A 27,013-nucleotide genomic window follows, 5' to 3' on the forward strand; every position below is an offset into this window, starting at 1 on the left:
CATTCACACTGAACTGCCGGCATCGATAACGTGTCAATCGGCGCTCTTTTTTAAAAAGCATTTATTTAATAACTGACGTATGTACATAAAAAAAGACACAATTTGCCATATCTGTGCCATGATAATAGCAAGTCGGCCGAAATTATAAATTGTATTCTATTATATTACCGTTGAAAACAAGTACAAACACAACTGATGATTTATGCTAATTGTTTGGTGAGGAACCTGCAGAGTTCCCAGCCTCCCAGGCGGGCAGTCCCAGAGCCTCATTGTCTTTTAGGTTAACAATCTTAAACTGATCATTGTAGGTGTACTCTATGCGTAGGATCTTGTCTTCCCCAATGCTGGGATCATAAAAGCCAGGCAGATCACACTGTAAATAACAAATTATTATTTCAACTATTGGGGCTCATTCATGTATATTTACGGCAAGGCTAACCCACCTTTGAGGACTCGTACAGCTGCAAGGTGCCATCCTTGACTAGACATTGTATGGGCATGGTCACATCGTAAGACACACCAGCCTTGAAACTATTTCCGTTCTCACTTAAGCATCCGTACGTTGCTCGAGTTATGACTAGACCATGTCTCAGCATTTCCTCATTGAGAATCCGATTGTAAGTGCGTTGCATTAGATGCGTTGCTGCACTGGCCTCCTGTTTCTTGGCAGCCAATCGCTGCTCATTTTGCTTCTTGGTGCGCTCCACTTCAATGCTTTTGCGTTCAGCCTCCATGGGTTCCATTATGGATTTCTTGATAAAGAACCACGCAATCACAGGCGTAATGGAGGCGTAGAACACAGCAGCTGGAACAATTTCTTCGCTCAAATGTATAGGGAACACATACGATTGATTTGACCGTACAATTCTGGCGGTTTCGATTTAAAATCAATAGTATTACCAATCCACATAATTAATTGATGAACTTACTTAAATTTTAATATAACTCCCGATGGAACACCAACTGATACTGTAGCAACCACTGAGCTATACTTGGAAACCTTTTTCTCCACTCCATACTCGCCCATGAATCCGAATGTGCCCACCCTGAATAAGATTAGCCGAAAGATAAGCACTCAGAATCAGCCCGTAATCAAAAAAATCGTTAACCTACTTGGCCGCCAGTTTAAGCTTTAGCTCATTCTCCATCATTTTGCGTGTGTAAGCCAAACTAAAATATATGTGAGGAGTTCCAATCACAAAGGACGAGCTTAACGAGTACTGATCATTGGAGTGATCAATCTGTGTGGTCATGGAAGACTGTGGTCCTGCATTTAGCGTTAGGCTGCCCATTGTATGTTTATCCAATTGTACAGCCAGGGTGGAAAAAAGGGCAGGGATTACAGCATGTTCACGGAAATTCAGATTGGTGCCACCGTTTACCGTCAACTTGGATGTGAGAGTGCGACCACCTACATTGGAAAAGATCTTTGCACATTTAAATTGCCTGCATCTGTCCAACGTTCAAACGTCATATATTTACCCTTTAAACCCAATAGGAAACCATTACCCGCTCCCGCACAGAGCTCAAGCCATCCCTTGTTCAAAAGTCGTCGTCCAGCTACGACAAAGCCACCACTGCCAGTGCCATTTGAGGAATACAGATTGCCACTCATCACAATCATGTCCTTTCGCGTTATAGGAGCCTCAATCGACTGTGCAATGCTCATGGAGCCAATTTCCACCCGTGGCATCTCTGTGTCATCGTAGGGAGCAAATATCTCCGTGGCATTCACATTGATTGTGATATTACCCCGCGGATTGGTTCTTTGCTGAAGGCGACGTTCGGCTGCCGCCTGCGCAAGACGTTCGTACTCCTCTCTAATCTCAGCTGGCGTCTTGGTGCGATGTACTATTTCCCAGCCCTCGGTCTTTAGACCCTTCACACCAACCGAATCGTAGATGGCTCGTTGGTGGGGATCGGACAACACTTCATAAGCACGTTTAGTGCGATTGAACATAATTTCCGCTTTCTTTTTGCTGTCCGCATCCAAATGTTTGTCCGGGTGGTAAATGCGGCTCTGCTTCCGATAGGAACTGTTAATCTGTTCGGCGGTGGCCTGAAAAAGCATTACAATATATGTATTTGAATCCTTTTTAGAAAATATAATTAGGCCCATGAACTTACATCCCGTGGCAGGTTCAGAAATGTATAGTAGTTCTCCTCCAGTTCCCCATCCGATTCGTTATCAGAAGGCATATCTAATGTGACCAATTAGTCAGCTTCGCGGCCTAAAAAATCGAACCGCCTATATGTGCGCAAATTTTGTAGTAAATCACGAAATTTTTAGAATACTATTTACGCAATGATATCTCGATTGTTTGACTGCACCAATGTTCAGGCATGTGTCAAATCCAGGGTTGCAGACACCAAAAACCGGCTATCAATCATCGATAACTGATAAGAATAAATACCCCATGCACACCATTAAAGTGGAAAAATATTTACACTGCACAAAATTTTTCTCTGCTTCATTTGACGTGACTTAGGCGGCTGGGTTATAGCTGTCAAATCTAGGCAGCTTGGTTGTAGCAGTGAAATTTATAATTTTATTCATTCAATGAGAATTAAATTAGTATACAGACAATATTAGCTATTGTAACAGCGAAATTCGAATTTGTTATAATTTTGGTAAGTTTTAATTTATTTGTGATTTTTATTTTGACTTTTTGTATTCTCTTGAGAGAAAGCAAAAAGGACAAACCGCAACACTGGCCCTTCAACTGATTCTGTCTTCGATTCCGATTACTCACTTACTCGCCAACCCTCGTGTGGAAACGTGCTCGCTGTTCCGTTCTCTGACGAAATTTTTCGCTTTCTTAGCGGTTGTTTCATAATTTATTTCCAATAAGAATCGAATCGTACGTATGCAGACAAATAAATTAATTTAACAATGTCTTCAAACCAAGGCATTTGTTGCTAATATAAGTTTTGTGCGAATTATCAATAACTTATTGCAAAGTTCTTCATTATAAGCTGAAACTGGTGGAGAAATTTACCTATCAAAGTTCAGTTTTTTGTTAATTTTTTTCTTTCTTAATTTGCATTTTACAGTGTGAAACTATAGAATTTAAATATGTTGCGTGTACCCAATTTGTTGCCTCGTCTTGCGCGCCAGATCGGAGTTGCTCCAGCCGGAGCTTCTAGCATATTCCGCGTAAGTACTCAACGGAATGCCGCCTCTTTACATAATACGCCGCATGCAGCCGTAGTTGATGAGGGGGAGTGGGAGGTGGCTGATGTTCATGTTTTTTATGAATTTACTAAATAAATGGCCTAATCTCTTATTACAGACTCTGCCAGTGGCCAATCATGGTTTGCATCGTTATAAGTAAGTAATATCCATAGATTTATCGAACCATTTTGCTTATGTAACGAGCACATGCTGAAAACAATCGTGCGGCATATTTACACTTGGTTTCTCTACATTGCATCATAATCTGCAAGATCGATCTGTACATTTTCTTTAATCATATAAATCAGTTTAGGTGTTGCTTACCTCTTATTATTTTTGATGTAAGGTAACATATGTATACAGGGTGCTTCCTGTTTTCTGTTGATATGTAAACAATGCATAAGATTTTCCCAAGCATTTGTTTTGTCCGATAGTCGCTCGATTCAAAAGTATGTTTTTACCGGAAAATGGATAGAATCTTAAGAATTTCTTAACCCCTCCAAAAAGCAGCATAAGAGGGGAAATCTAGAAATACTCTCCATTTAAGGGTGGTATTCCAAATGAAGAGCGTTTCCCACATCAGAATTTATTTTCTGTCGAAGCTTCTAGGCCAATGTTCTATAGTTTTCTTATCTCTGTTGCCTCCTGTTGCCATGCTTATCACTATGTTTCTTTTATTGTTCGTTTAGATCCGGAGATGTTAAAGGTGCTGTTATTGGCATTGATTTGGGCACAACCAACTCTTGCTTGGCTGTGATGGAGGGCAAACAGGCAAAGGTCATTGAGAATGCCGAGGGTGCGCGTACCACTCCCTCCCATGTGGCGTTCACCAAAGAAGGAGAACGTTTGGTTGGTATGCCCGCCAAGCGTCAAGCTGTTACCAATGCGGCCAACACTTTCTATGCCACAAAGCGTTTGATTGGTCGCCGTTTTGATGATCCCGAGGTGAAAAAGGACATTACCAACTTGTCATACAAAGTGGTTAAGGCCTCAAATGGTGATGCCTGGGTCTCAGCCACCGATGGCAAAGTATATTCACCCTCGCAAATTGGAGCCTTCATTTTGATCAAAATGAAGGAGACTGCCGAGGCATATCTGAATACACCCGTCAAGAATGCCGTCGTTACCGTGCCAGCGTACTTTAATGATTCACAGCGTCAGGCCACCAAGGATGCGGGACAAATTGCCGGTCTTAATGTTTTGCGTGTGATCAATGAGCCTACAGCAGCTGCCCTGGCTTATGGCATGGACAAAACCGAGGACAAAATGTAAATAATTTACTTTAAATCATTCGATTTCTATAACTTATTAACATTTATTTTTTAATTTTAGCATCGCTGTTTATGATTTGGGCGGTGGAACTTTTGATATTTCAATTTTGGAAATCCAAAAGGGTGTATTTGAAGTGAAGTCCACCAATGGCGATACCTTGTTGGGTGGCGAGGATTTCGATAATACGATTGTCGACTACTTGGTGGCCGAATTCAAGAAAGATACTGGAATCGATATCCGTAAGGATGGCATTGCCATGCAGCGTTTGAAGGAAGCTGCTGAGAAGGCAAAGTGCGAGTTGTCCTCATCCCAACAGACTGACATCAATTTGCCTTACTTGACCATGGATTCCGCTGGTCCTCAGCACATGAACCTTAAAATGACACGCGCCAAGCTGGAGAGTCTGGTGGGTGATCTCATCAAGCGCACAATTCAACCTTGTCAGAAGGCTTTGTCCGATGCCGACGTGTCCAAATCGGAAATTGGTGAAGTATTGTTAGTCGGTGGTATGACTCGTATGCCCAAGGTGCAATCCACTGTACAGGACCTGTTTGGACGTCAGCCCTCACGTTCGGTTAATCCCGATGAGGCTGTGGCTGTCGGAGCCGCTGTCCAAGGTGGTGTTCTAGCTGGTGATGTCACCGATGTTCTGCTGCTCGATGTTACACCTTTGTCCCTGGGTATTGAGACTTTGGGTGGAGTGTTCACACGTCTTATCTCAAGGAATACCACAATTCCCACAAAGAAATCACAGGTCTTCTCCACAGCCGCCGATGGCCAGACTCAGGTGGAAATTAAGGTGCATCAGGGCGAACGTGAAATGGCTAATGACAACAAAAAGCTTGGTTCCTTCACGTTGGTTGGCATTCCACCAGCACCACGTGGTGTCCCTCAAATCGAGGTTGTCTTCGATATTGATGCCAACGGCATTGTCCATGTGTCTGCCAAGGATAAGGGCACTGGCAAGGAACAACAGATTGTTATTCAATCTAGCGGTGGTCTAAGCAAAGATGAAATCGAAAACATGATCAAGAAGGCCGAAGAATATGCCTCAGCTGACAAGAAGAAGCGTGAACTGATTGAGATTGTTAACCAGGGAGAGAGCATACTCCACGACACAGAGACCAAGATGGAAGAATTCAAGAGTCAGCTGCCCGCCGAGGAGGTAAGAAAACTTCTAGATAACCAAAAAGGGCAAGTTGTTTAATTATAATTTTATCATTGCAGTGCGAAAAGCTGAAGAAGGAAATTGCTGACCTGCGCACATTGATGGCCAACAAGGAGACAGCTGATCTCGAGGAAGTTCGTAAGGCTACCACTCAATTGCAGCAGTCTTCATTGAAGCTCTTCGAGATGGCCTACAAGAAGGTGAGTTTCCATACCCAGTCTCAACTTAAAGTCATTACTAAAACCAATCATTTATCTCTTGTTTCCAGATGGCTGCTGAGCGTGAGGGTAGCTCATCGGGATCTGCTGATAGCAGCAGCAGCAGTTCGAACGAGACTTCTGGCGATGCCAAGAAGGAAGAAAAGAACTAAATGTTAGGCCAACCATAGTCATAGTTGTCATAGTTCCCCGCCACTCCATCTCTACACACACACACACATACACACACACTTTCCTTATACCCCATAATTTAAATGATAATCGCTTTTGGAATTCTAATAAGTTTTATTTTAAACCCCTCATCATGAAGAATTCCCTTTTCCAAAATCACACATACACATACACAAAGCAAGAAGAGAAGAAGAAAGCATTTACCCAAAATTGTGTAGTTATGTCGGACAGATCAGCTGACAAAAATCTTCGCCACTAAAAACAAAATTGTAAGAATTTGTGTTGCATAAAGTTTTAATTGTTTATTATGTAACCAAAATTGCCTTCCCTGGCGGGTGGCCTTATGATAATGGCCGAAGTCTCTGTGTTCGTGCTCAACCCTCTGTAAGATTTCCCTTATTTTTACATTTATCCTAAAATAAAAACAAAAAAAGACTAGTTTTTAGTGTTAAACTAGAATCATCGAGCACATCACAAACTTCACAGGTGGCCCTCTGTTTTTAAAGGGCATTGGTAATCAGTTTGTTTTTGGGGGATCTCTTCCACTCCCCCCACAACCTTTAAACCCGTAATTTAAGCTAAAGTTTGTTTTGGTTTCCAGTGAGATTAACCAAAAATTTGACTGGGTAAACGATGCAATTAAATTTAAACAATCGATGTAAATTTAAAATATACGTGAACTTAAAACATAAAATTAAATGTCTGTGTCTACAAATTATTTAAACGTTATAAGAAAAAAAAGACTTGAAATGAAAAATTTTAGTCTTATGAATTGTTTTGGACTCTAATTGTTTTCTAAAGTTGCTTTTAGTTTTGAATTCTGAATTCTTAATTTATATAATTATGAGGCAAAAAACCGTTTAAAATTAAATCAAGGGGACAAATTTCGAAGGACTACCAACATCTATTGCTTTAAATTTAGTTCGAATCAAAATAACAAAAGAAATATCATAGATTTAAGAGATTTAAGTCGATATACTCAGGAAAAGGACTTAAAAACCAAATGTTAGGATTTGGTCCGTGTTCTTATATTTTATCTCAAATATTTTTCCAGAACGACATTTTTAATTTCTAACCGATTTCAAATATGTACTCAATTTAGCAAAACAGTTGGTCAAACAATATAGAATATTATTATTCCAAATATGATATAAATGATAGGTCCTATATATAATTTGTCCATTTTTTAAAGTTCAATTCTCATTTAAGACGAATTCGTTTGCCTAATTCATGACATCAGTCCATGAAATATAGTTTTCATTTCGTTTAATAAACATTTCTTTTATTTAATTAATAAATTAACTTAACAACTAAATACTAATTACAATGGGATACCGCCAATGTCTCATCTCTGAGATATTTGGCATATCATTGATCGAAATTCGTAAACCTATTAACTTAGCTAGAGACTAGTTTTTCACATGGCGCCTGTTTGCAATTTGTACAACGTGTAATAAAGACCACGATTCTTTAGAAGATCGTGGTGGGTGCCGCTTTCGCAGACGACACCATTCTCAAACACGTAGATGATATCCGAGTCGACTATGGTGGACAATCTGTGGGCTATACTAATGGTGGTGCGTCCTTCAGCAGCAGCATCTAGAGCATCTTGGACAATCTACAACATAGAATTAGATGAAAGATAAGTAAACAAAGAAAGAAAGATAGATGGAAGGGAACTCACCTTCTCACTCTCTGCATCTAAGGCAGAGGTGGCTTCATCGAGCAACAAAATCTTTGGATTACGTATAAGGGCACGAGCTATGGCAATACGCTGCTTCTGACCACCGGATAGCTGGGCACCCTTCTCTCCCATGCGTGTATCATAGCCCAAGGGAAGGGCCGAAATGAACTGATGAATATTGGACTTCTTGCAAGCGGCTATAATCTCCTGTTCGGTAACTGTTCGCGAATTGTCGCCATAGGCAATGTTTTCTCTAATGGTGCGATCAAACAGAATGGGCTCCTGTGACACAATGCCCAGTTGATTACGTAGATTCCTTATGGAAATTTCACGAATATCATTTTGATCGATCAGCACGGAGCCTTCGTCGACATCATAGAAACGCTGGATAAGCTGAATGCAAGTCGATTTGCCACAGCCAGATGGACCAACCAGAGCCACCTTTTGTCCTGTCTTTACTGGCAGGATAATTCCCTTAAGCACTTGCATTTCTTTGCGTGTGGGATACGTGAATTCGACTCGATCGTACATAACATTACCCTGCGAATGCCAAGGAAGCTGTGAGACTCCAGGCTTGTCGGTGACCAGAGGTTGTCGCTTGAGGAAGTTCAGAATCGTTTTTGCCGCACTTATACCCTTCTGCATATTGGGGGCAAAAGCCAAGGCATTGGCTATAGACGCTGTGCCCATGATCAAAGCTTGTGAGACCCTAAAAGAAGCAAGAAAGAAGAAGATTAGCTTGTGCTTTCAAAGGACTAACGGGTGAACTTACTTAAAGACATCTCCGAATTCGGTGTCACGATTGACCACACACCATCCTCCATAGTACATGCAGGCGGCATAGGCAAAGAACATCATGGACCGAGCCAAACCATAGACCAGACCTCGGTAGTGAGTATTCTTTTTGGCCTTGGCCACAGCCGGATAAAGCATATTCATATAGTTGGAATGGAACATTTCCTCTCTGCCCAAAGAAACGACTGTACGAATGTTGGACACCACTTCGACGGCCAATTTTGTGCAGTTCTCCATGGTCTTGGCCGTGCCCATATTTTCCTGAGCCATAATTGTCCTCTGTAGATAGAAGGCAATCAGAATGAATGGGGTAAAGGCCAAAGCCAAAAGACCCAGACTCCATTCGTAGTACATGGCAAGAGCAATGCCCAATACAAGTGTTGAAACGGATTGGATAATAGTTCCTATGCGCTGACCAGTGGCCTAAGAGATTCGTAAACAAGAAATTAGAAGATATAATCCCAGTTTAGATATTCTATAACTTACACCTTGAATAGCAGCCGCATCGCCGGAAAGACGCGCACATAGACTACCCGTTCCATTGGCACGATCATCGAACCAGGCCACCTCTTGTCTCAACATTGTCTCGAATAGTAATCCTCGAATACGTTCCGTGAGGCGTTCGCCAGCAATGCCAAAGAAGAAGATTTGCAGGAAGGTAGCGATGCCTACCACAATACCGGCTATGAGGAAGTACAAACTATATTGATTGGAATTCTCTCGCACATATTCATCGTTGTCCTTGACGGCCAAAACTTGCAGGATGCTGCCAAAGAGAACGGCAAAAATAGGCATGGCACAGCCCATGATAACCGATGAAATGCAACCAATGGTGATTTGTGGCCATTCCGGGGAGTTCATTTTCATTACCCCGGACATGGGGGAAACGGCATTGGGATCCTTCTCCTTCTTCTGCTTCTTCTTTTTCTTATCCTTCTTTGATTCTTCTTCATCGACTTCCTCCTCAATTATCTTAATATCCTCTTCATCTTCATCCTTAATGTCGAAATTCTTATAGATATCACCGCTGGGACTGAGTACAGTGCCATCATCCTCACCCAACTGGGTGGTAACCAGATTGAAGTAATGATTCTTGATCATCATAAGCTCCTGATGGGTTCCACTCTCAACCACTTCGCCCTTGTTAATAACAATAATTTTGTCGGCCCTCCTCACCGTTGACAAACGATGAGCCACAATGACTGTGGTGCGTCCAGCACTTGCCTTTTCTAGAGCCGCTTGTACCTTGGCCTCGCTAGCCGTATCCAGGGCAGAGGTGGCTTCATCCAGCAGCAGGATTTCAGGATTACGTACCAGAGCACGGGCAATGGCAATACGTTGCTTCTGTCCTCCCGACAATTGAGCTCCTCGCTCGCCCACCAGTGTATCGTATCCCTTGGGCAGTTTCTTAACGAATATGGCAGCATTAGCAGCAGCAGCAGCGGCATGAATCTCTTCCTCGGTGGCATCCTCACGTCCATAGCGTATATTCTCGTAGATAGATTGACCAAAGAGCACCGGTTCCTGACCCACTACACCAATGCGATCACGCAACCAATTGATATTAAGATCCTTTAGATTCTTTCCATTAAATAACAGTTCACCGCCATCGGGGTCATAGAAACGCTGAAGCAATTGAATGCACGTGGATTTGCCACAACCGGAGGGACCCACCAGAGCCACCGTCTCGCCACGATGAATCTTCAGATTCAGCTTGTTCAAAATCTGAATCTTCTTACGCGTCGGGTAATGGAACTCCACATTACGGAACTCAATCTCGGTTAGAGGTTCGTTTAGTTTCTTACCCTGTGGTTCAATGGGATTGATGATGGGAATCTGTTCAATAATTTGAAAGACCTTGGCACAAGCTCCTTTGGCAATGCCAAATGCCTCAATATACGGAGCAGCCATGCCAATATTCATGGAGCCCATCATAACCGAAAAGAACACAGTAATCATAGTTCCGGGGTCATAGTTTTCATAGTACGGATCCTTGTAGCCCTTCAACACCAAACCAACGCCATACCAAAAGGCCAGAGCATAAGATGCATAGATAAAGAACCAAAGAAGTCCAAAACCCAATCCGGAGAACATATTACGTTTGATATTCAATTCCTTGGCCCCAACGACGCGCACCTTGTAGGCAGCCACTTCTTTCTCTTCGCCCTCGAAAGCCTTGACAGTCCGGATACCAGATAGGGCCTCCTCGGCCACAACAGCTGCTCCTGCATACATGCTAACCTCCTGTTTGGCCAGCTTAGAGGTGGCCACTGATACCAAGCCCATGGCAATGAAAGTCACCGGCAAACTGGTCAGGCACACCAACGATAATTGCCAACCCTTCACAAATGCCAATACCAAGGAGCCAATAAACGATACAATATAATGGACAAACATTACAACTTTCTCAGCCAGGCCGTCCTCCATTTTAGACAAATCCCTATAGAAGAACAGCAAGTCATTAGCCTAAGTTCCCGTTTGGAATGTTGTTGTACTTACTCATTCATGCGACTGGCCACTTCACCGCTCTGATTGAAGTCATACCAACTCATATCTTGATGCAAGATTGAACGAAAGAATCTCGATCTTATGTTCAGAATCTGCGAGTGGGCAGCATAATTGAAAGTAGTCACCGATATATAGGAGCAGACCAACATGACTATGCCAATATAAGTGTTCTGTAGTGAAAATTCCTGAACAGAATCCAAAAGAGCCTCGGACATGGCATCGTCACGGGTGTATCGTGTTCCTTGAATGGCACCGCCAAAATCAATCATACTCTGAAAATGTTAATGAGGTTTAAGTGAAGGGCAAAAACCAGATATAATGCTTAATGGCACTTACATTGGCCAAGTTACCAAATATCCAACTGTTGGCTGGTGTGGTTAGGCCCGTAGCTATGGCACACAATAAACCAATTCCATACATTACGCGATCCTTTGTCGTGGCATAACGAAACATGGCAAAGAAACCAACTGGCTTAAGATCATCCTTGGGCTTCTCATCACCATCCTCACTGCCCTCACTGTCATCTGAAGAGTCATGCTTCGATTTCTTTTTCGTTTTATTCGGTTCACTGCAATAAACCACAATGTGGTTAGTAAAAATACTCACAATCAATTCATAAAGCAGCTAATATATGCTTTATCTATGACACAAGTCAAGGCTGCGTCCAAAGCCCTCGAACCTCAGCGCCATGCGTGCTCTTAGACTCTAATCAGCCTGTGAAACGATTGCGTCGATCGTCAATAAATATCTAACCCCACACACACACACACACCCACACACACACGCAAAATAAACATATTCTATTTCTTCTTTGTTTTGCTACCCCCTTGTGAATCATTGATAAAAAGAAAAACCCATTATTCGTACACTTTTCGAAAACCTAACAGTTTTTTCATCTTAAAAACCAATTCAAAATTTTGAAATACCAAACTAAATTTATATATTTTTGTGTTTACTTTTCTTTTATTTTAATGTTACAAAGCTTGAAATGAGCTGTAAACTATGCTTTTCTTTTTTTCACTTCAACTGTTTGTGATTCCCAACTAGTATTAGTTTTCAAGTAGTGAGTAGCTTAAGTGGCAAAGCTTGCTGATAACTAAAACTTCTTAAAATAGCCCTTAACAAGCAACCTGCTAATTTAATTTCACAATTTAATAAATTACTAAGTGGATTTTAATAACAAATTTTTAAATTCAATTTCAGTTAGAAAATTGTGAGTTGAAATTAATTTCAATTCAATTCAACTTTCCATTAACGACTATTAGAATCATTTAAACAACGCCTTGCTCTATGTCTATCAATTTATCATCGGTTCTATGAAATTTATTGCCCTTTTGATTGTGGGTGGTGAATAATTGGCCAAATGGCGACAACTAAAAGCAAAATGATAAACTGATATGTGCAAATAGCAAAGTCACGATGGCTATGAAATTTTTTTATAAGGCTCATAAAGAAAGACCAGGGCACACTTCCCTTTAAAAATTCTTAAAAGAAAAACCTCACGTGCTGAAGTTTGAGAAAATTGATTTATTTCCAATCAATTATTTGATATGTTATCAAAAATAATTACCATATTCATACAAGTGCCGATTAAAAGGCTTTATCTGGTCAAAATTCAAATGTGATAGATTGGAATTACATATGCATTTTTTTTAACATTTCAAGTGCCTAATATTATATAGTTTTATGTGATATTAAAATGTCATTTAAAAGTCATTAATGGTAAAATAACAAATTATTATAAATAAAACACAAAATAATTTATAAACTAATTCAATTACATTTTCTTTGCACTTTAATTGTTTAATTGTTGTTTTCAATGAAGGACAAACAAAATCCTTGCAAATAGTCAATATTCATGATTTGGCAAATTTTTAGAAAGTTAATTCAATTGCCAGAAATCACTTCGACACTTTTCTTATTTTATTTTGATGGAAAGTTCACTCAAAAATTCTTTAACTTTATCATGACTTGTAAATACTTTCTGTAAGTAATTAATCATTACTTGAAATTACATATAATTTGTTAAGGAGATAAGTTTTTTTTTCCAAAATTAATCACCAATTAATTTAATAAAAATTCATTTTCCACACTGATGCTTAGAAAATCCTTTAAATGCCATTCAATTTCTTAATTTAAAAATACTTTAAACACACTCAAATATCCACGCATTCAATGTTTATTGCCAATTTGTTAGAAAGCTTGAAAAAATTACAAATTTTCTTAAAGAAATAAGATGACAAAGCTATTTTTCTGCTATAAACTTATTCACCAATTGACTGAACTTTTTTTTTTTTCAACTCATTTTTCACATTTAATGATTAGAAAATCATTCAATGTCACTTAAATTTATATAAGTAGAGTAATTCTTAAAACTTTACCATGATTTCATGATATTTTCAAAGAAACACACAAAATTTATCTAAAATTTTTCATAAGATAAATTGAAATTTTTTTTTTTTTTTTTAACTCACAAGCTCTTTTTATCCTTGCCATTGCCAGCAAAGGAATCAGCCAATGTTATATTGGTTTTGTAATGGGATGGTGGTCCCTCATCGTCCTTGACGATGTTACCGTTCGATGCGGCCGTCATTATGTCTCGAATACGCAAAAAAATCCTTTTTCAACCCTTCACTTCAAAAATATAATGTAGGTAAACGCGAGCCGATCAATAGAATGGTTTCTAAAAGACTAATAATATTTACCAAATTCCTTAGGCCTTTATATTTGAATACACACGCACAGAGCCTTGTTATCAGAGACACTAAAATAACTGATAGTACTCACTCACACACACAAACATTGCCAATATCTGAGCAAGACGGCAGTGTTTTGTTCATTTTTTATCAATTTATTGGTGAATATATACCAAAAATTAAGAGTAATGCTGAGTCAAAGAGAAGGTCAATCGAAAAGAGTTGTGCCATTTATAAAACATGCTTAATAGTTATATATGTACATACATATATGAAGAGTGGTCATTATTTCTATGGAAGAAATCCTTAAATTCATTTATGTTAATGCCATTTCCATAAATTGTCATTGACAATTTTCGGATAGTTTAGTTAAAGGTTTTAGTCCATCCTAATTAGGATTCAAGAGACTGATGAAATTCTCTTCTAGTTAATTTGTGAGCAAATGAAAATATTTGTTTCAAGTATCAAGTTCTTTGTACACTTAAAAAAAAAAAAATACCAAAAGAAAGGGTCAAACTTCAGACCAAGGGACCAATTACCACTTTCGAATAGACTATGTGCTGAAGCTGAATCCGTGGGACAAGTGTTTAGATTGGTTTGTGTATTGGAGAAATGTACTCTGGTCTCTAGGTCTGGATTTATCTGTACAATTCCTATATATTTTAGATATAGACCTTCTTAAAAAGAAAATAAAATATTACCCTACGCAATGCAAAGTTTCCAGTCTCTGTTTCTGCCTAACTAACTAAGTTTGGGTGCTATGAGACACATTTTTATACAAAAAGTATGCTTTAAAATTTTCATTCACTTAGAAATTTATAATCTCTTTCAAAGGACAAAGGCGAAAGGATGATAAGTAAATCATTTATATCAGAACCCGATGTCAACAAAATAAATATTTTTTATTATGGGTCTAAAATACAAGTCTAAAAGGCTTTCTCGAATTGTTTGAGAGTAAATAAACTTAATTATTTTTATTTTTTAATTGCGTAAGGATCAAATTTAACAAATAAATCACTTTTTTAAAAACAATATCTTAAATTTTATTTTTACATTAGCTGTGTATTAATATTATTCAAAAACAAAAGCCGAAATTTAGCTTTGAAAATTATTTATTTTTTTGTTAAAGTAATTAAAAAAATTTACTTACTTTGGTCTCGTTCTCTGATAAATGTAATGATTTTCATATTTAATTATTATTGAAATAATTGGAATTCCCTTCATTGATTGACCAGAAATAATTATTATTAGAAATGTTTGTGAAATTATCTTGAGTGTAGTAAAGTAATTACAGTCGATTTATTATAGGTACATGAGCATAGGCAAAATTTCACAATTTTTTGTTAGGCATGTCATCAGCCTTTGCTGTTAAGAGAGAGAGTGAGAGAGCGAGAGAGAGAGAGAGAGAGAGGAACACAAGAAAGAGTGTCAGGAATTTTAAGGCCCTATAGCAACCTGCTGATACTTATCCTTATCAATCAAAGTGCGAGTGTCGATCCAATGCTTTGAGGCAATGTTATGGCAAAAAGCGTGACTACCTAATGATTAACTTAATAAAAACATATACATACACACACCTAGACTATAACATTTTACTTTGACAATGTGAAATGACTAAACAGTTTTCCGCATGGCGGTGATAACAAGAATAAAAACGAAACAAAAGAAAGAAAAACCCAAATCAGAATTGACATTTGGTTGGTATTGAATTTATTTATTTTTTATATTGGCCAAAACGTAAGCCATCCTGATGAGTTTGCCAATATATGTGTATATTGGCTACAACTAGACAGTCGCTTTATCACTTTTGGTTGAACTGATATGAGCCGCCCGACCACTCAAGTGGAACACGGTAATTAGTGTAGAATTACTATTATGTTTTTTTCTCCCTTTTTTTTTTTTTTTTTTTTTGATTTAACAAATTCTCATGACCATGCGTAGTGCATCACGATTAATTTTGGCCTGCTTCAATATATGACCTTCCACAAAGATGTCCGATTCGTATTGCAAGTAATTGACGCACTTTTCCACATACATTAGAGACTCATTTAGCATTTCGGTTGGTGATAGGGTCGTCTCCAAAGCAATGCGACGTGTATTTTCGGCAATTGCCGAATGAAGTTCAAAACAAAGTGTGCCCAAAGTGCGTACTTCACCTAGGTTAATAAATATAGTATGAGTGTGTGTGTGTGTGTGTGTGTGTGTGGGAGAGAGATATAAACAAATCAATAGATAACATGGCGTATACGTAATAAATGGCTACAAGTGCCATTTCGTCACAACTTTTGTAACAGATCGCATGGCATTTATATAGATATATAAAGATAATATGTATATAATTACAATTATTCAAGTCCAAGCGAACTGTAACTAACCCAAAGAACTATTTTTAAATAAACTATTTATCAAGCTTACATGGCGTTATGGTCTCATATAGTTCGACTAGCTCACGGGCAAACTTCAATTTCAATTGCAGCCTTTCATCGGATACAACCATCAATTCTTGCTGATCTTTGGCTATAATCTGGACAAGCAATATCTTTATTTCGCTCATGTGAAAGTGTTGTGACGGCAGCCAACGTTCATAGTGCTTGAGATACCTACACACACACACAATTGATTAGAATTTTTGGGTGTGAATGACTACCGAAAAATCAAAAACCTGACCATTATGACTCACTTGAAACCATTTTCGATAGTCTTCTCCATGCTCTGTATATCTTGGCCAGCACGCTCGAGTATACCCTCCACATATTGTTTAGGAACTTGCTTGCGGCACTCCTTACACTGCCAGCCACCATGCCAGTCATCCGCTTTGGTGGGCAACATCAGACCCGAACATTTGCGATCCTCACACTTGATGGCACTGTAGTTGGTGCCCAATTCGGTGGGATCTTGGCAACGTAGGCAAGCACATTTAAAGAGCTTCGTCTGCATTAAATGCCGCTGCCGATCCGATGTACCCCAAATGGCATCCGAATAGCAAATGCTTAGATGAGAGTTCTTCTTGATGGCCTGTGGAGCCCAGAGAATGCAATGGCCATGCTTATTGAAACTTTTAGCCAAATTGGGCAGGCATGAGTTCTCCGTGAACGAGGCCACATAGAAGACAGCCACATGCGGTGGATCAGAAGTGGGCACTTCATGTCCATTGATTTGTAAGGCGCCCACAGTGCGCATGATTTCTTCTTCGCTGAACTTTTGAGTCTTGAAAAATCTGCAAAAATTAAAACGTTAATAATTAACTCTTTCTTTTAGATGTGTGAAATGGTGTAACTTTGCCCCTTAAGGTATGTGATGCACAGTAAAAGGAAATTCACTTTTTAAAACTTAGAAAAAAAAAACATATTTTGAAATAGAGTACTTTTTATGCCTATTGCATACTTTAGAGGGCAAAATTCTTGCATCTTTTATCCCAAGATTCGCCTATGCCAATTACTTGGGTATAAATTGCCCTATGCTGGTCAAATCCGCTTTCCATTGGCTCGAACCACGTCTCGTGGACTCCAGAGATTCCAGATCACTGAACTTCTTGGCATTTGCAGCATTCGTTTCACCTAGCAAAAGACATCTGACAGTGCTCACACAAGTATAGAGTGGATGTGGGCCCTGGAACTCCTGCACATTGACCTTTTGGCCACGATCTTTGGTCAATTTGCATTCAGCACGATGCTCATCAAGAGATTTACACTCCGGCCCGCACAAAGGCCAACCACATTGCTCGCATTCTATATGATCTGTGGGCTCAATGCTATTCAGGCAGCCCATACAAACGGGAGCCGATATCTGGGCAGGTCCACGCACCAGTGGCGCCTCCTTAAGTATAATCTCATATGGTTTTATATTCCGTGTGGCCACCAAATGACGACCCAATACCTCATTGTGGGCTATCTGCAGAAAAGAGAAAACCACTTTGAGGTTATATCGACAGTAAAAATGGGAAAATAAATTTACTTTGTATGGATGACAATTGGGTTTGTGTAATTTCCAGTCCTGCTTTTGATGTTGGACACTGCAGTACGAGACCTGATTGCAATTGGAACAATTGTTTTTCGTTGGCTCCGCGCACACCTGACAGGAATTCATTATTGACGGGGAAAGAAAACACAACACAAATGATGAAAAATATTCTTCCTCTTATTTTTTGGCTTTCGCTTCAATGAATCTTCAGTGAGTGAGCTACTGATGCTGAGCATGTAGGGCGATGCATCTATTAATAGATCTCCACCCGAAATTAGTGTGGACCAATGCGGCGAATAATAGACAAAAATATACCAAAAGGGTAAGAGAGTTTACTACAAACGAAGAAAATTGAAGCAAATGAAGCAAAACTTTCGTTTAATTCGTTCTAATTCACATTTTAATATTAGAAGTAACGGCAAATTCATAATAATAAGAATGCTGAGAAATTTCTAAAAGATTATTCTATTTCTTTCATTGATTATATTTTCTCTTTCCCAATTTTTCCAATATCAAATAGGTTCATCTTAATGATGTTTCTAGTTTAGATATAAAACTTGAAATATTTAGGTTTTTGGGGTAAACATAATTGACAACGTTTTAAAAAAAATTAAATCACAATCAATCAGAAGATTGAGATTGAGTTAAACTTATTCAAACTCAGGAATATTTATGATTTGTTTCCTAGATGTAACTAACTAACATCCATCCTTATATAATATTGTAATACATTTTCATTTATTATTGCTCAGTTTTTATTCGTTATCTGCATCGAAAGTTTCGAATTATAAATATTATACATAATATAATCGTAGCTTTAATTTACTTTACCTCCCTAGAGATTTAAATTTAATGAAAAATCGTTCAATTATGTTTTACCCCGAATTTGAAATACGGCCCACGCCCTAGCTTGAAATACTTTTCGCTAAAAAAAAAGGTGGAAAAACGTTTTTTAATGTCAATTGCTAAAGTTTTAAAGGAAACGTTTTAATTTCCAAGTTCTACGATGGTTTGGGAATATATTGAAGTATACTCTTTATAAATTAAAAGTGAATCTGAAGAATATTGTGGAAAACATTGCAAAATTTGTATAAGCAAATCAAACTCCTGATAAACTGATACATCTGAAACTTTCTTTTATTAATTTTTTAAACAATCTTTTAGAAATGTTACTGAAGTATTCAATAAGCTTAATTTTTATTCAAACTTTGCTCTAGTTATATCATCTAAATCCTTACAATAATTTTTGACTTTCGCTAATCAAAATTTGTCGCAATACAGATCACTAGCAATATAGAAATATAGATCCTTTTTAAATAGAAGCCTTGCACAATAGTACTAGTCACAATTGACACTCTGTTTACATTCCTTTAAGTTGTTTTTAATTTGAATTACTATTACTTTTAGTTGATAAATAAAAGAAAAACTAATTGTGCATTGCAAGATCCTAAAATATCTTAAGTAAAGCAATCTGGGTAAGTTCCAAGGATGCGTGAAACATATTTCAGATTTTCATCTTAATTTGTAAACAAAAAAGTATCAAACTTCAGATTATGGATTGCTTTTCGTGGAGCAAGAACTACAAACTACAAAACAGTATTATTTTGATTGTTTTCTTTAATATCTCCATTCAAATGTATTTATCAACTGCCCTAACAATCATTTATTTATTTGCTGTACTAGTAGAATTAAAAGACATTTTGCTAACATAATTGCTTTTCCGTTTCCGTTTTAATCACATCATTAACCAGAACATATCCTGTACTTGGCATTGTGTGCCCTTTTCCAGTTTCACATTGAAATATTTTGTTTTCTAATTTACATACAGTGTTTTATCAATCTAAAATTATTACATTATGTACAAGTTGGGTTCCATTTATATATTGTGACAGGTTTAAATATATATATATATATATATATATATATATATATATATATGTATATATATCTAGTGGAACATGCTAAGTTTGGTGTAGACGTGCTTTAGCCGTTAAGATACAATTATGGTAATTTCTATTTATAAATACAGTTTTTCTTCTCCTTTTTTTGTTTCTTCGTTTCATTTTTTTTTTTTATACACAATTTGTCACTATAGTTAAGTAATATATTGATTGATAGCCTCCACCCCAATCAAACACTGAGGTATGAATGAACCCGCCCTTTTTTTTCTTGTAATTTTTTACTTTTTCTACTGGCATTTTAACTTCTTTTTTGATTTTGGCCTGATTCGCTTATGATTTTTAGCTTTCGATCAAATATCAGTCTCGTCATTAACCCCATTCGACTCGCGTAAAGTGACGAACTTTTGCAATGTGACATTTTCTTTGTTATTGTTGTTTGTGGTGGCACTAATGCTGCGAGATTTGTCACGGGAAATTTTCTCACGGCGTCCATTGACTTGGAAATTGTCCTTTTGGAATGGTCTAGTTATAGAATGATCAAATGCAATACGCTGTTCAACAGCATTAGCAACAGAACCATCAGCCGGCAGCGGTGGATCATGAGCGTGGTAGTTTCCTAAACAAAGACAAAGCATTTTAAAGGTGCTACCTTTAACTAACCAGATTCTCGTAAGATCAGCTACTCACCTTCAGCTCCATACATTTCGGCATGCTGCTTAAATGCATTTCGATTGCGTCTTCCACGCTTGCGCATATTTAAACGTAATGCCGAGACCTTGAGATTGGATCTGTTGCGTTTAGTTTTTAATGGACTAGTGGCTGGTAGCTCAACTGGACTCGGACTGGTGCTTGGACTAAAGTGACGACCCATAGTACTTTCAGTATCCGAATGATTGACGGCATTATGAAGTTCTTCGTCGACATCTGCTTCCACATCGGGTTCAGGTTCGTCAGTTTCATCATCCTGATCAATTATCTCGATTTCATCAGCCTCATCGTCATCGGATAATGCTCGTCGCAGCAGTATTTCAGGACCTCCTCCATAGATACCATGCAGGAAATGCCATAATCTGGCATTCAATTGGGCAAAGTCCGCACCCGAACGTACACAACTTATGGTGGAAGTGGTATTATCGCTGGGATGGGCAATGCCCTCATTTGTAATAGGTCCCGGCTCCTTTTGGGTTTTTCCGCGCGAAAATTGCTGCCATGAACGCAGCCAAGGCATGGCAATGGCATAAATGGCCGATGAATCCAAATGTTCACTTTGCAAGCCATTATATTTGGTAAACTCATTCAGTTCATATAGTTGGCGCCTGGCCAAACACTCGGCTACCCTTTTGCAAGCCTCGCACTGGAATAGTATATTCACAGCGGGACCGCCACCAAATATTTTAAAAAGATAGTCCCATAACGGTTGGGAAATTGGCACTGCAATCTGACTAATTAAATCGGCTTTGGAATGTAGGATACCACCATGAGGGCACAGGATTTCCCGATTATTAATGGGTCCCGGTTCGGAAAAGGTGGCCAATCTGGTTAGCCACTTTCGTGTGACATAGAATTGTATATCGGAATGGCATAAGGGATACATGGAGGATAAACTAAGAGCCTCTTCACGTACTAGTTTCATTTGGGGATTATGCTTTTGATAGAATAACACATAAGCCTGGCAATTTTGAACAACGTCGGATGACACCTCGTTGACAAATTGATCATCGAATTCGTACCAACGACCGTTAAGTGTATTACGAGCATAGCAAGTATAATGGCCACCACCTACAGTACCATGGTGACAAATTACCGATGACAGATTATACGAGTAGACTTGACTTTGGCAATTTTTATCGACATAAGGATGCATATCGAATCCCTCGAGCGGAAAAAAAGACATGAGACGATATTTTTGAACTGTACGATAAATCGTGTCGAAAGCGTTTCAAGTGTATACACAGAACTTCAGGAAGATTAAGCACACGGGAGTATTTAATGCCCGTTCGTAATTTGTTGCATTTTTCGCAGCTGTACATATTATCCCCCTTTAGCTCATCGGCACTAAAGAAACTGGCCATGCAATCGTATAGAGTCACCGATGGCCCATATATCCAAGACCGTAATAGACCCAACATCCAAGATATCCAACCCTCATTGGCATCTGTGGCATTTAAACTCTGAACACTAAGACTGTGCGTCTGATGCAAGACATTAAGGAAATCCCTAGTCGGGATGGGCAAGGAAAGATCCTGGAATGTTTCCTCTCGCGTAGATATGCGATCACAGGTTAAACATTGCACCGAAGACAATAACTTCCCATCAAATACATCACTGATGATGGAACGGGCCGACTCCACGGTGGGTGACGCTGCTGCTGCTGGGGGCATTGATTGGCTGGTGGAATTCTTATGACTGCGTATTTTGGGAGCCATAAAGTATTCAGTTTTCATAAGCACCTCACCCGATGATTCAGACATGCTGCTCTCACAAGTATCATACTCGCTTTCAGAGGCTGTCGGTGTATGAAGGGTGCCCGATACGTGGTCACCCTCTTCCTCATTTGTATCAGGTTTTTCATCCGTTTTGACTTGATGTTGTTGAATCTGCTCCGTAAGCTCCTCATGCAATTGATCCATAAAACAACGCAAAAACTCCTGGGTATCATGCTGCTGATAGCCTCGGAACATAGGATGAACAGAACGTATGCCATAAAGTATGCCCCGGGGTGCAACAAATTCTGCAAGGCACACAAGCTTTAACTTCCTTTGCTTTTCAAAACAATTAATTCCTACCTTTGGGATCATCACAATGTAACCAAATATCCTGCATTAGCCTTTGATAACTTTTGGCCAAACCCACTGGCTTACAACGACTCGAACTCTGATCGGCTATATGCTCGACCAAATCGCCGCAGTTGATGAAATAGTGCGTCATGGGATTCAGATTGCTCAAAGCCTGCAGGGCTGAGTTCATGTAACAAGTGTTTGCCAAATTCTGCAGGCCCACCAGTCCAGTGCCCGAGCCAGTAGCAACATTCTCCAGGTATTCATCCCGCTTTGCCAGCGAATTAAGCGAATAACTAAAGAGCTCATCATGGCATTTTAGCATATTCTCCTCGCGTTCCAAATCGTTGTCCGAATCGGAAGTCTCAGGTGGTAGCTAAAAGCAAAGTAACAAAATAAAGAAAAATCGAAAGTCATGTAAATTGTAAGGGGAATATGCAGTTCGTTCCAGTTCGGTTTCATTTCCAATTTGGCCAGCTCATTGTTACCCGTTGTTCCTTATCCACTGTCTTGTGGTTAGTCTCTGAGTGTGGGCATGGTGGACTGAAGCTCACATTCATTATTCAAAGCGTTCGACGAACTATTTTTTAATGTTTTCTTTGATTATTTTGATTTTATTGAGAATTTCGATGGATGGACTCAATGTGACTGCAGGCCTAAATCGCGCAAAATGCCAAACCAATTGCGCGGAACTAGTACCGGTTCCAAGTCATTCAGATTCATAGCTACAAAAAATTTACTAATCAGTTTAGGGATAAATATAAGTACACGTAAAAATATTTACAAAAAAAATTACAAAGCATTTGCAAATATTATTTAAATAAATTATAGGAAAATTTAACTGTACAATGAACTTGAATTTATTTCTGATTCCATCTAGTTCTTTTTGGAACCAGCACCGGTTCGCGGTGTGACCACATTGCACATTTTCAACTCAAAATCCGAAAATGTGTATACAAAAAGTTTAAAGCGAGCATTTTTCCGTGTGTGATAACATTTCATTGCATTAAATTTAAATTAAGTCACATTGACTTGACAAGTGAGACACGTCCAAGAAGTTACGATTCCATCGATAGCGAAATGTCGAGATTATTATAGTTCTTAAAAGAAAAGCGAATTGGAGGTAAATAGCTGAAAAAAAAAAAATTAAAAAATAATGGAGAAGAAAAATCACCAAAAGAAAAAAAAGAAACAAAATTCAACTGCCACCAAACAACAGCCCTTCCCCCTTGTGTAACCAGAAGAATTTAATTATTCTTACAAGTCCAAACAGAGTTTCTCAACATATTCTAATTGATTTTGTTTCAGCTTAAACCGAAACTTTGCAGCAAAGCGAGAAGAGGAAGGAGAATTGTTGCTGGCATTATGACGCTGGAAACCCAACCCATTGGCGGTGGATGCGATGGCAAAATAGCTGGTCTCTACGACCTGGAAGAAACACTGGGCTCTGGTCATTTTGCAGTGGTGAAATTGGCCCGACATGTGTTTACCGGGGCCAAGGTGGCGGTGAAAGTGGTCGATAAGACTAAATTGGATGAGGTCTCGAAGGCGCATTTGTTTCAGGAAGTGCGGTAAGATCATATATACACACACAGATTCACCGTTGATAATGCTATTGATACTGATTGCTTATATTGATTGCTATATAGGTGCATGAAATTGGTACAGCATCCAAATGTGGTTAGACTCTATGAGGTAATTGACACACAAACCAAATTATATTTGGTTTTGGAGCTGGGGGATGGTGGCGATCTGTATGATTATATAATGCGACACGAGTCTGGATTAAGTGAGGATTTGGCTCGTAAATATTTCAGGCAAATCTTGCGTGCCATCACGTACTGTCATCAATTGCATGTTGTACACAGGTTAGTTTAACCTCTCCGCCAAAAGGTCTACGCCCACTGATAACCCCTTGACTTACGTAAATCTAAATTTTTGCTTGTTACAGAGACCTGAAGCCCGAGAATGTTGTGTTCTTTGAGAAATTAGGCCTGGTGAAATTGACGGATTTTGGTTTCAGTAATAAATTTTTACCGGGCCAAAAATTGGAAACATTTTGTGGTAGTCTGGCATATTCTGCTCCGGAGATACTCTTGGGAGATTCCTATGATGCTCCGGCTGTCGGTAAGTGTACTTTACTCTTGATCATGACTTTTGTCTTTTATTTTAAATCGAAAATTAATTTTTTTATTCAAGATATCTGGTCTCTGGGCGTTATTTTATACATGTTAGTCTGTGGTCAGGCTCCATTCGAGAAGGCCAACGATTCCGAGACCTTAACCATGATAATGGATTGCAAATACACAGTGCCCTCGCATGTTAGTCAGGCTTGTAGGCAATTGATTGCCTCCATGCTTGTACGAGATCCGAAAAAGCGTGCCTCTGTTGAAGAATTAGCCTCATCGGACTGGCTGAAGACAATTGATGAACCCGATAACTCTGCCTCGGCCTCCTCCTCGGCTTCAGGCGGTACGGAAAGCTTTTTACCTTTGGTCAGTCGTCAGCAGTTAAGCGAAGAAGATCATGCCTTTATTATACAAAAAATGATCAATGGAAATATTGCGTCCAAAGAAGAGATATTACAGTAAGGATCTTAAATGTAATCTACCATAACTTTTGTTAACTATATTCTTATTTTAGGGCTCTGGATAAGAACAAGTACAATCATATAACGGCCACTTACTTTTTGTTAGCGGAAATTCGTCTCAGACGACGTCGTGAAGAGCAAATCAAGAAAGAAAAGTTGCTCAATCCTGTGGCTGAGAAACCCAGCCCAACTGAGGGCTCTAAAGTTCAAGTAGTACCGCCCATTAGCATCAATGTAACCCCAGCCTCGCAATTGTGTCAGGATAGCATGAAACCTGACAAAAGGAGTCGCAAATGCAGCATTGTCCGCGAAGAGGACGAAGAGGAATCAGCTAATGAAGGCTCTGGTTTGGGTAATGAACTAAAAGTGGCAAGTTCACGTCGTGAATCCATTTCCGATGGCCGCCTTAACCGATCGGTTTTCGAGAGTCAATCCCAGCCAGCCCCAGCTGCCGAAGTGCCAAGTAGTCCACGACATTTACATTCACGCACAAAGATTTTAATACCAATGGAACCAAGTTTACCACAGAAACTTGACAAATCTATCGAGGATGACGATGGGGATACATTGAGTGGTCTCAAAGAATTGGAAATTGGCAAGCTAAAACCTTTACCTAGCAGCAGTAAAAACCCAGTGCTTACGCATCGACGAAGTAAACTAAACAAGATTAGGACACCGTCGTGTAGCAGCTCAGAGGCCTCCGATGATGATACCCAAAAGCGGAATAAGAAAAAAATTAATAAATTTGTGGGAGATACACCCATAAGATTTCGTATGCATCGTCGGGATTCGCACGATGACTCCAGCGATTCGCAGGATCAGCTTTATCCACCGCCAGGTTCAAATAGCAGTGGCACCGGTGCCAATTTCATATCGAATAACAGCTCTGGCGGCAAAAAAGAGACTCAAGGACAATGCAAAGAGGTGAATAAATTTTTTTTTTTCACTGATTTCTATTATTTGGATAAATATTCTTTCATTTGCAGCACAACAAATCAGAGGAAACACGCAAATCTCATACTCAAAAGCAGCGTAAACAGCACAAGGATCATCAACTGGACAAACATTCCCATGAGGAAAAGCATAATAATCATCATCAGTATCAGCATCAGCATCAACATCTTCATCATCATCAGCAGGAGCAACAACAATATGAGCATCAGAACAATCACCACCAGGCCAGGAGGAGACGCATTAGAGAAAGCCAATCCCTGGATCGCATCACAGAGGCCGAGACGGAGGCTTGCTCCTCAACAATAACACCAACAACAGCAGCGACAGCTTCGTCATTATCAGCAACAACCATCCTACATATCGATCAAAGATATTCCCTATTCAATTTAAATACAAATATTAAATCACTCTCACTGGCTGAAACCCAGGAGGAGTATGAAGAGGATGAAGATGATGATGGGGGGGGACCAAATTATAAATACATTAAATGCAGCCAAAGCCACGCTACAACATGAGCAATATTTAATGAATACAACAAACAACAACAACATTAGCAGCAACACCAATAACACCAACGAACGTAAAACAACACCAAAAGATATTTATCAGCTAAATGATATCGAGCACATGAACCGATTGATTTTGGCCGATAGAAGCCTTACCAAAGCAATACAAGTAACGGGCTCTAAATGCTTTGTCACTATCAAGAAAATTCGTAGGCTCGGCAAATATTTTCCTGTTGTCAACTTTTCTTAAGTCAAAAAATAAAAACAAATATATATATATATTAACATATATATAAAATCAACCGCAAAAGTAGAAAACAGATGAAAAGTAGTAGAAAAGTGCATTCTTAATATAGTTATGATGCATGTTTTGACAAGTAAAAAAAAAAAAAAAGAAGTTAATCCCGGCATATAAAACAAAATTAAATTGAAAAAGGAATTACAATTAGTTTTTAGCGTAATTGTTTTTGTCTATCATCATTACGCTTAAATTATTCTAAATATATTAATTTATACCTATATAATATATAAATATATTTACTTGTAAGTGTAATTACTCAATGCAATATATTTAGAAAAAAGGAAAAAATAAAAATTGCAACAAAAATTAAAGATGATTAGAACTGATTGGAAAGATT

The 27,013-nt window shown here is 38.8% G+C and overlaps 6 protein-coding genes across 6 annotated transcripts; 2 read left to right on the plus strand and 4 right to left on the minus strand.

Annotated features, from left to right (window-relative positions):
• Positions 1 to 46: 46 nt before the first annotated feature.
• Positions 47 to 2,350, minus strand: LOC137577238 (dnaJ homolog subfamily C member 11). The gene is made up of 6 exons (XM_068290644.1): positions 2,128 to 2,350; positions 1,483 to 2,059; positions 1,114 to 1,411; positions 930 to 1,046; positions 444 to 867; positions 47 to 373 (listed from the first exon to the last, which is right to left on the minus strand). The coding sequence occupies exons 1-6, from the start codon at positions 2,197 to 2,199 to the stop codon at positions 206 to 208; spliced, it is 1,656 nt and encodes a 551-aa protein (XP_068146745.1). The 5' UTR covers positions 2,200 to 2,350; the 3' UTR covers positions 47 to 205.
• Positions 2,351 to 2,732: 382 nt separating this feature from the next.
• On the plus strand, positions 2,733 to 6,214 carry Hsc70-5 (Heat shock protein 70 cognate 5). The gene is made up of 7 exons (XM_068289214.1): positions 2,733 to 2,861; positions 3,055 to 3,157; positions 3,294 to 3,331; positions 3,865 to 4,443; positions 4,508 to 5,612; positions 5,675 to 5,815; positions 5,884 to 6,214. The coding sequence occupies exons 2-7, from the start codon at positions 3,077 to 3,079 to the stop codon at positions 5,983 to 5,985; spliced, it is 2,046 nt and encodes a 681-aa protein (XP_068145315.1). The 5' UTR covers positions 2,733 to 2,861; positions 3,055 to 3,076; the 3' UTR covers positions 5,986 to 6,214.
• A 1,041-nt stretch (positions 6,215 to 7,255) lies between these two features.
• Positions 7,256 to 13,663, minus strand: Mdr50 (Multi drug resistance 50). Its single transcript, XM_068290803.1, has 7 exons — positions 13,466 to 13,663; positions 11,328 to 11,559; positions 10,983 to 11,263; positions 8,970 to 10,923; positions 8,461 to 8,906; positions 7,689 to 8,397; positions 7,256 to 7,622 (listed from the first exon to the last, which is right to left on the minus strand). The coding sequence occupies exons 1-7, from the start codon at positions 13,582 to 13,584 to the stop codon at positions 7,422 to 7,424; spliced, it is 3,942 nt and encodes a 1,313-aa protein (XP_068146904.1). The 5' UTR covers positions 13,585 to 13,663; the 3' UTR covers positions 7,256 to 7,421.
• Positions 13,664 to 15,399: 1,736 nt separating this feature from the next.
• Positions 15,400 to 17,842, minus strand: SmydA-1 (SET and MYND domain containing, arthropod-specific, member 1). Its single transcript, XM_068290796.1, has 5 exons — positions 17,642 to 17,842; positions 17,127 to 17,578; positions 16,368 to 16,904; positions 16,103 to 16,287; positions 15,400 to 15,843 (listed from the first exon to the last, which is right to left on the minus strand). Exons 1-5 carry the CDS (start codon positions 17,771 to 17,773, stop codon positions 15,602 to 15,604), a joined length of 1,548 nt encoding a protein of 515 aa, XP_068146897.1. The 5' UTR covers positions 17,774 to 17,842; the 3' UTR covers positions 15,400 to 15,601.
• Positions 17,843 to 19,246: 1,404 nt separating this feature from the next.
• On the minus strand, positions 19,247 to 23,015 carry Usp20-33 (Ubiquitin specific protease 20/33). The gene is given in 5 exon segments (XM_068290698.1): positions 19,247 to 20,164; positions 20,236 to 21,436; positions 21,438 to 22,279; positions 22,335 to 22,701; positions 22,814 to 23,015. Coding segments are annotated over 5 exon segments (2,748 nt in total). The 5' UTR covers positions 22,886 to 23,015; the 3' UTR covers positions 19,247 to 19,898.
• A 272-nt stretch (positions 23,016 to 23,287) lies between these two features.
• Snrk (SNF related kinase) lies at positions 23,288 to 26,807 on the plus strand. The gene is given in 8 exon segments (XM_068290590.1): positions 23,288 to 23,448; positions 23,634 to 23,896; positions 23,975 to 24,193; positions 24,277 to 24,452; positions 24,525 to 24,912; positions 24,969 to 25,839; positions 25,902 to 26,332; positions 26,334 to 26,807. Coding segments are annotated over 7 exon segments (2,583 nt in total). The 5' UTR covers positions 23,288 to 23,448; positions 23,634 to 23,690; the 3' UTR covers positions 26,626 to 26,807.
• Positions 26,808 to 27,013: the final 206 nt, after the last annotated feature.

This window comes from Drosophila tropicalis, unplaced genomic scaffold (genome assembly GCF_018151085.1).
Source record: "Drosophila tropicalis isolate 14030-0801.00 unplaced genomic scaffold, ASM1815108v1 contig_593, whole genome shotgun sequence".
Taxonomy (NCBI): Eukaryota; Metazoa; Arthropoda; class Insecta; order Diptera; family Drosophilidae; genus Drosophila; species Drosophila tropicalis.

Excerpts from the sequence above, each read along its gene's own strand:
- Mdr50 (XM_068290803.1), bottom strand. The coding sequence starts at position 13,584 with ATGACGGCCGCATCGAACGGTAACATCGTCAAGGACGATGAGGGACCA. Across the intron at positions 11,560-13,465 it reads GGCAAGGATAAAAAGAGCTT|TGAACCGAATAAAACGAAAA; the intron begins GTGAGTTAAAAA and ends GGTTTATTGCAG. Across the intron at positions 8,398-8,460 it reads GAATTCGGAGATGTCTTTAA|GGTCTCACAAGCTTTGATCA; the intron begins GTAAGTTCACCC and ends TGCTTCTTTTAG.
- LOC137577238 (XM_068290644.1), bottom strand. The coding sequence starts at position 2,199 with ATGCCTTCTGATAACGAATCGGATGGGGAACTGGAGGAGAACTACTAT. Across the intron at positions 2,060-2,127 it reads TTCTGAACCTGCCACGGGAT|GCCACCGCCGAACAGATTAA; the intron begins GTAAGTTCATGG and ends ATGCTTTTTCAG. Across the intron at positions 1,412-1,482 it reads TTTCCTATTGGGTTTAAAGG|GTGGTCGCACTCTCACATCC; the intron begins GTAAATATATGA and ends TTTCCAATGTAG.
- SmydA-1 (XM_068290796.1), bottom strand. The coding sequence starts at position 17,773 with ATGAATTCCTGTCAGGTGTGCGCGGAGCCAACGAAAAACAATTGTTCC. Across the intron at positions 16,905-17,126 it reads ATAGGGCAATTTATACCCAA|ATTTTTCAAGACTCAAAAGT; the intron begins GTAATTGGCATA and ends TAATTTTTGCAG. Across the intron at positions 15,844-16,102 it reads ATATGAGACCATAACGCCAT|GTGAAGTACGCACTTTGGGC; the intron begins GTAAGCTTGATA and ends TTATTAACCTAG.
- Hsc70-5 (XM_068289214.1), top strand. The coding sequence starts at position 3,077 with ATGTTGCGTGTACCCAATTTGTTGCCTCGTCTTGCGCGCCAGATCGGA. Across the intron at positions 4,444-4,507 it reads GACAAAACCGAGGACAAAAT|CATCGCTGTTTATGATTTGG; the intron begins GTAAATAATTTA and ends TTTTAATTTTAG. Across the intron at positions 5,816-5,883 it reads TCGAGATGGCCTACAAGAAG|ATGGCTGCTGAGCGTGAGGG; the intron begins GTGAGTTTCCAT and ends TCTTGTTTCCAG.